We start from the raw sequence: 6,835 nt of genomic DNA on the forward strand, positions 1-6,835 counted from the left end.
GGGGGGTCAGATTAGGAGAAGGAAAGAAATGGAAAGTAATGATTTCTGTGTTAAAAATTTGGGAAGGTGAGACCCAGCTCATGTACCCTTCTTCTGAAGAAGGATCTACTTTTTTTTTTTTTTTTTTTTTCAGAGGGGCTGGCCCTATCAGACTAGCTTTCACAGTTCTCTGCTAGACAGTGCAGAGAACAGGAGGGATGGGATTCATCTGCTCAGATTTAGACATGTCCAGTGGAAGGGCTTGATTCAACTTCCCCCTTCCCACTGACAATATGAAGATGTTCTGAGGAATCCCAGACAGGCAGGACCCCCACCCCTCAGCTTGGCTGGCTAACGGAAGAGAAAACAGCATGTTTAGAGTAAGTTTTCTGCCACTCCTGGGCAGGTGTGGCATTTCAACAGCTCCCACTTGCAGGATCACAATTGTGGTTACTTTAAAGCAAGAAGCAAGCCAGGGAAGTTTTTTACACTCTTCAACACCAGACCTGTATTTCCTTAAGACACAAATTCTCTTTTCCCGCTGCTCCTTCCCTAAACAGTCCCAAGATTCTGCACTTCTAAAGATATACCTGGTACACAAAATATGCACTTGTCAGTTGTCCACACTTGACACAACTGCAACCTGTTTATTCCTGGTGGGTCACAACTAGTAGGAGCTCTCGATGCAGGCCACAGTCTTTCTGAGGGCATTTCCAAGAGCCCCCTTGACTTGCCTGTTCCGCAGGCTGTAGAGGAGTGGATTGGCCATGGGCGTGAGGATGGTGTAGAAAAAGGATGGCACTGTATTGAGCTGCCTCAGTGAGGCTGTTCTGGGTATCATATAGGCAATGATGAGGGTACCATAGAAAGCAGTGACCATGATGAGGTGAGAGGAGCAGATGGAGAAGGCCTTCTGCCTCCCCGTGGTGGCTGGGATCCTCAGGATCACCACTGTGATGCAGATATAGGATACCAAGGTGAACACAAAGGGGAAGACCACATCCAGAAAGCAGATGATGAAAGTAACCAGTCTAAGCACGGTGGTGTCACTGCAGGCGAGCTCCAGCAACGGGGCAAAATCACAGAAGAAGTGATCAATTGCATTGGGACCACAGAAGTGTAAGTTGGAAAGTAGCCCAGTGACTACGGTAGACATTAGTAATCCTGCTAGCCAAGACCCAGCCGCCAGCTGGAGACAGAGCTTCTGCTTCATGAGGCTGGCATAGAGCAGGGGGTGGCATATGGCCAAGTACCGATCCTAGGACATGATGGCCAGCAGATAACACTCGCTACCTGCACAACAGGCAAAAAAAAAAGAATTGTGTCATGCAGCCTTGAGCAGAAATGGTTCTGTCCCTGGTTAGGAAGCTGGCCAGCAGCCTGGGCACGATAGTGGAGGTATAGCAGATTTCCACACTGGAGAAATTCCCCAGGAAGATGTACATGGGAGTGTGAAGATGCCGATCTGCCACCACCAGCACAACAATGAGGATGTTAACAAACACAGTCACCATGTAGATCATGAGAGAGAGGAGAAAGAGAGGCATCTGAAGCTTGTGGACATTACTCAGTCCCAGCAGGAGGAACTCCACTGGTGATGTCTGGTTGTCCCATTCCTCTTTCTCCATGAAGTGCTGTAGGACCTTCTTTTCCCCACTTGGCAGGACGGGAACCTGAGGAAGGGCATGCACTTCTGTGTTTGTTGTAAAAAGGAATTGGGATGAAGTCATTGCCAGAGACCACATGGAGGTTTTCCCTCATCTGACTGAATTCCCACTTGGTTTAGGGGCTCCATTCCTAGTGAAAGGGCGGGAACAGGTTCTTCAAGAGACCCGAACTGCTCTTCTTAGAAGAATCTCCTCTGATTAGAGAGATGAGTTACTGCATTGAGGCACCTCTTTCTGTGGAATAAAAGAGAATGTTCATTTGCTCACATTAGATTATGACACATGAAGTTCTTCCCAGTAGTACCCAGCATAGGCATTAGCCAAGTCCTGCTTTCAAGCAACAGAAAGATGGGCCAGACAGAAAAGCCCCATCATGCGAAAAAGCCTTTAAGGGAACACATTGTGCCATAGGCTGTTTCTTCACTCTGGGGAAGAATGGACCCTGAATAGGATTAGTGGTCTCAACTCCCTGAAACAGTTGCTTTCTGATGAGACAATTCTGTCCCTGGACAGTCCATCTCTTTCCACTGACCAAGAGTGGCCAGGAGTTACCAGCTTGGTAGTTGAAGGCACTGCAAAGGGTCTGTTAGACAGGAGATGTACAAGCAGATGGGAACTTGGGAGAGAAGGGCAGGGAAAACTGAATTCCAGAGACGAGGTACCTGAGCTGTCTAAGCCAAATGAGGAAAAGTGATACTGCATGAGGAGGAGGGGAAAAGGACAGGGGTGACGTGGTGCTTGAGGACATGGTTTAGTGGTGGACTTGGCAGTGCTGGGTTAACGGTTGGACTCGATGATCTTAAGGGTCTTTTCCAACCTTAATGATTCTATGATTCTATGATTCCATGATTCTATGATCATTTTCTGAACATCTTTTCCTCCTCACCTTCAATTTCTGAATGCATTTGGGCTGCCTCCCTGCAGCAGCACAGCACCTGGACCTCAGTATTCCCATCTGAGTTCTCAGGGCTCCCTGCTCAGCATTGCAATGAAGACACAGGAGTGTCCTGAGGGTGAGTGGGGCTGGGGCAGTGCAGCATCATCATCAAGCACAGGTTTCCAGTACATGCCTGATACATGCCTGATTGCCTGCCCAGGGAACATCCGTGGCTGAAAGAGAGAGCACTTTGCCCACGCCTCCTCCTTGGGCTTTCATAATGCTCAGGTCAGACAAAACACTGTGCCTGATGATTCCCTGTGTCAAAACTTTATACCATTTACAGAGAGCTGGAGATGACCAAGGCAGGCACCTAGGCAGCCCAGAGAGTTCCTGGGATGGAGGAGCCCATTTACTCAGTGACTCACCCAGCATACACTGGGATGCCTTGTTCCTGAAGGTGCTTCTATGGGGAGGGTGCCTCAGATTCACTGCTCCCAGTAAGTCACATCCCATGTGGATGGCTGAGAGACAGCTGTGAGAGAGGTGAGGGATTGAGATCGATCCCTAAGATAGAAGCAAGAAGGAGAAAGAGACAGAGAGAGATGAAGAGAGCTGAGGAAATAAGGGACATGTATTGGCACACTGGCCCCACACACTCTGCCCCAACCTCTTCATGTCCACTGAGGTGCGTGAGTGCCCATTAGCTTATCCCCCACAGCTCTGACTGTACTGACAACCACACTGCCTGTATCTCTGCCTCAGCAAATCCAGCACCTACCTGTAATCCCCAGCAGGATGTGATAACCTTTCCTTTGAGGGTAATGGAGGATGAAAGGCAAGATCTGGGTGCCATCCTCTGCCTCTTCCCCATTCCATCCTCCCCTTTCCAATTCTGCCTGCAGACTCTGACCCGTGACTCAGTCATTGCTCTGCTCTTGCACACTATCAGCGTCTCCTTCTGTGAGTCTTCAGGAGCTCCTGAATGTCACCAGCTCTGCAGTGCCTCCTGGGTTTATAGAAGAGTCTCCTGAAGGTTCCTGCTGCAGCTCAAGGCTCTCTTTGTGTCGCAGAAAGTGAGCGCTGTGCAGCTGAAGCCCTGTGGGGATGAAAGCCCTGAGCTGCCCTCCCCTGGATCTCTGTGCTCTTAGGAAGAGTGGAAATGAGCCAGGGGAATGAGCCGTGATCTCTTCAGACTCATGGAGCAGAACTACAATGAGATATGTGCCACAGCTTCTCCTTCCAGGCTCCCTGAATGGTCAGTGGGGAGAAAGGAGGCACTTCCTCCAAGCTGAGGAGGCTGGTAATGTGGGCCAGGATGGATCACCCTCAGGGGTGCCAGGCTCTGCCTGTTGAGGAGAGAGGAAACCCAAACCTTTCCTAGCAGCAAAGGTGCCTATCTTGCTGGGGGCTCAAGTGAGCTCAGCTACTGATCTAGACTGCCAGTTAGGACTCCACCCTCCTGAAGGAATGCTGCACGGGGTTCTCCTTTGCTCTGGCTTTAGGTCAAGGGGAGCAAGAGGGCATGACACTTCCCACCTCTGTTGATTTGCACCTCATGACAAGTAGGCTCCCTTGTCTCTCCACCGAAAGCAAAGGGAGAGAGGGACCCTGGGATGCCATTTGTGGTAAGCAACTGCTCAGAGCATGGTCTCCAGTGAAGTCAGACTTGGTGGTCAGGGCTGTGTCCCGTGGGGTCTTGAAAACCTCAAAGGATGGACATTCCGTAGCCTGCCTGGGCAAGTTGGTCCAATGTCTGTCTGTCCTCAGGGTCAGTGTTCTCCCTATTCCAGGTCAGAATCTCCCCTGTTTCAGGCTATGACCATGTCTTTTGTCTTTCTGCCATGCACCTCTGTAAACAGCCCAGCTGTGTCTTTTCAGTAATCTCCTGGTAGGTGCTGGAAGGCTGCTAGTACCTTCTCTTTAAGCTGTCTCTTCATCAAGCTAAACAAGAGCCACTTTCCTCAGCTTGTCCTCACAACTCAGGTGCTCTAGTGGTCTCTGCTGAGTTCATGAAAGCTTAGAAGTGTCTTTCTTGTATGGGGTGGTGGGGTTCCAGATGCAGAGGTTTCTACCCAGCCAGTCAGTCTCCTCTGTCATCATTATAAAGGGTTAGTCTGTCCCATGTTTCCTTCTGTCAGGATGGATCGGGACACTTCTTTTTGGCCTGTTCCTCAAACACCAGAGGAATTGGCATTGTTGTCTAGCTCCCTTGAAATGGCAGTCTGCCCGTTGAACAAATTGACTGCCTCCCTCTGGTTTTGTGTCATCCAAAAACTCGATGAGGTCAACCCCGTACACTTCTCAGGTCATTGGTAAAGCTACTAAACAGGAGAGGTCTCAGAGCAGACTCCCAAAGAGTTCTGTTTGTAGCTGGACTTCGGGTAGAGTGTGGACCATTCCCCATTGCCCAATGGGACCACTAATCCAGCCAGTTTTTCATCCAGTCTTGTACACCATGCAGGCCATAAAGTCCCAAGCTGGATACAAAGACTTCTGAGGAGCAGAATGGTCAGAGAGACTCTTTCTCCAGGCCTTGAGACTGAGGTGACACTGGCTACTCAGGGGGTCAAAAGTGCTTTGTCTTCTTCCGAGTCTTCAGCAAAACAAACATCAGGAGATCCTTCCATTTTATCTCCCTTCAGGCTTACTTCTCTGCTTAGCTACATGGACTCAGTTCAAGTCCTCTTGAAGTCTGGAGGATGTCAGAGGCCTGAGGTAATTAATTAACCTAAATGACCCTGATCAGCCTCAGCTGAGGCCTCCATCCACAGTCATGGGCCTAGGAGCTCCAGGCCTTAAGTCCCTACCCTACCCTATGCTGTAGGAGTACTGGTCTCCAGATCGGCCTCTGACTCTCCCATGCCCATGCCCATGCCAGTGTCCATGCCCATGCTCTTGTCTGGCCACAGAGCCCTTTGATCTGGACCCCAACTGCAGCCTGACTTCCTGGCTTGATCTTGGCACTGCCTTATCGCTGTGGGCCTGCTTGGTGATCACTGGACCTGAACCTCACCCTAAGCCAGACTTCCTGGCTTGACTGCAGGCCACCATCTCCTGCTTGCCTTGCTCAGATACTGCAGGGCTGGGGCCTGGCTGGAGAGGCACCTGTGCTGCCAGCCATGGTGTCTCCCTCGGCTCCCTGCTCACCTGCCCGTAGGGAGCAGCTCTGCTCTTGCTGCTCCTTGACAGAGGGGTTCTCTTCTGTCCAAGTATAGACATCTTTATTACAGTACCTGCTCCTGACCTCATCATCTAGCCTCACTTCTGAGTCAGGAGGAAGAAACACTCCAAAACAGCTGCAAAGGTGTTCAGGAAGTATAACTCGTCCCATTTAATGTGGACAGCTGAAATCACTCTAGAATCACCTGTTTTCCTCCATGGACCATCTTTCTTCCTCCAGATGAACACATGGTCCTCTTGGCCAATGGAAGAAGAGATTAGAAAGGGGATGACTTGTCAGAGGTGCTCTGCACAGATGAATCCGAAAGCAATAGTCTAAATTAAGGTCAAAATCTTAGGACGGAACTTAAACTATTTTAATATCTAAACGGACATCTAATCTCTAAATTAGGCATCTGATCTCAGGCCCTTTTCTGTGGTCAGTGGAGAGAGATCTGTTAAGTGGTGAGCATAGAGTCACCCACCCTAGGACATGGTGAATCCCAAAAGGAAAACTTTTCCCATGGGTAGCAGAAGGAACCAAGAGGAGTGGCTCAGAGAAGGTGATTTGGGAGGGGTTCATCTCAGTTTAAAATGTCCCACAGAAGCCATTTGCAATGAGTCAGTCTCATAAATCAAAAGAAAAATGTACTTTCAAGGTAAAATTTCTCTGAGCGGACTGAAACTGGTTTTGTCTTCATTTCACTGGCAACCCACAGAACATGTACTAGCCTCCTGGCTGGACAAAAGAAAGAACTGGTTTGAAGTGGATCAGCACAGTCCTTTTTTCATTTAATAAAGTCCTCCAAGTGGACTCCTGAAGACCACTAAAGGAGGAGATGATATCACCCTCGAGAGTGCTGATTCCTCCCCACTATCAAAGAAGGCCAGCCAATGAACTCACCAGAGACAAAGAGGGAGAAGACAAACATCCTCAATGTCTTCCCTGTAGTGAGGGGCCCAAAACTGAACACAGGATTCAAGGTGTGGCCTCACCAGTGCCAAGTACAGGGGTACAATCCCTCAGTCCTGCTGGCCACACTATTTCTGATGCAAGCCAGGATGCTAGTGGCCTGCTTGGCCACCTGGGCACACTGCTGGCTCATCTTCCGCTGGCTGTTGACCAACACCCCCAGGTCCTTTCAGCCAG

General features: G+C 49.7%; 1 protein-coding gene across 1 annotated transcript; it reads right to left on the reverse strand.

Annotated features, from left to right (window-relative positions):
- Positions 1-646: 646 nt before the first annotated feature.
- On the reverse strand, positions 647-1,607 carry LOC309603961 (olfactory receptor 10A7-like; the record flags this gene model as incomplete). Its single annotated transcript, XM_082338833.1, is given in 3 exon segments — positions 647-1,237; positions 1,241-1,276; positions 1,278-1,607. Coding segments are annotated over 3 exon segments (957 nt in total).
- Positions 1,608-6,835: the final 5,228 nt, after the last annotated feature.

Source organism: Platalea leucorodia, assembly GCF_965183815.1.
Source record: "Platalea leucorodia genome assembly, contig: HAP1_HAP1_SCAFFOLD_276, whole genome shotgun sequence".
NCBI lineage: Eukaryota > Metazoa > Chordata > Aves > Pelecaniformes > Threskiornithidae > Platalea > Platalea leucorodia.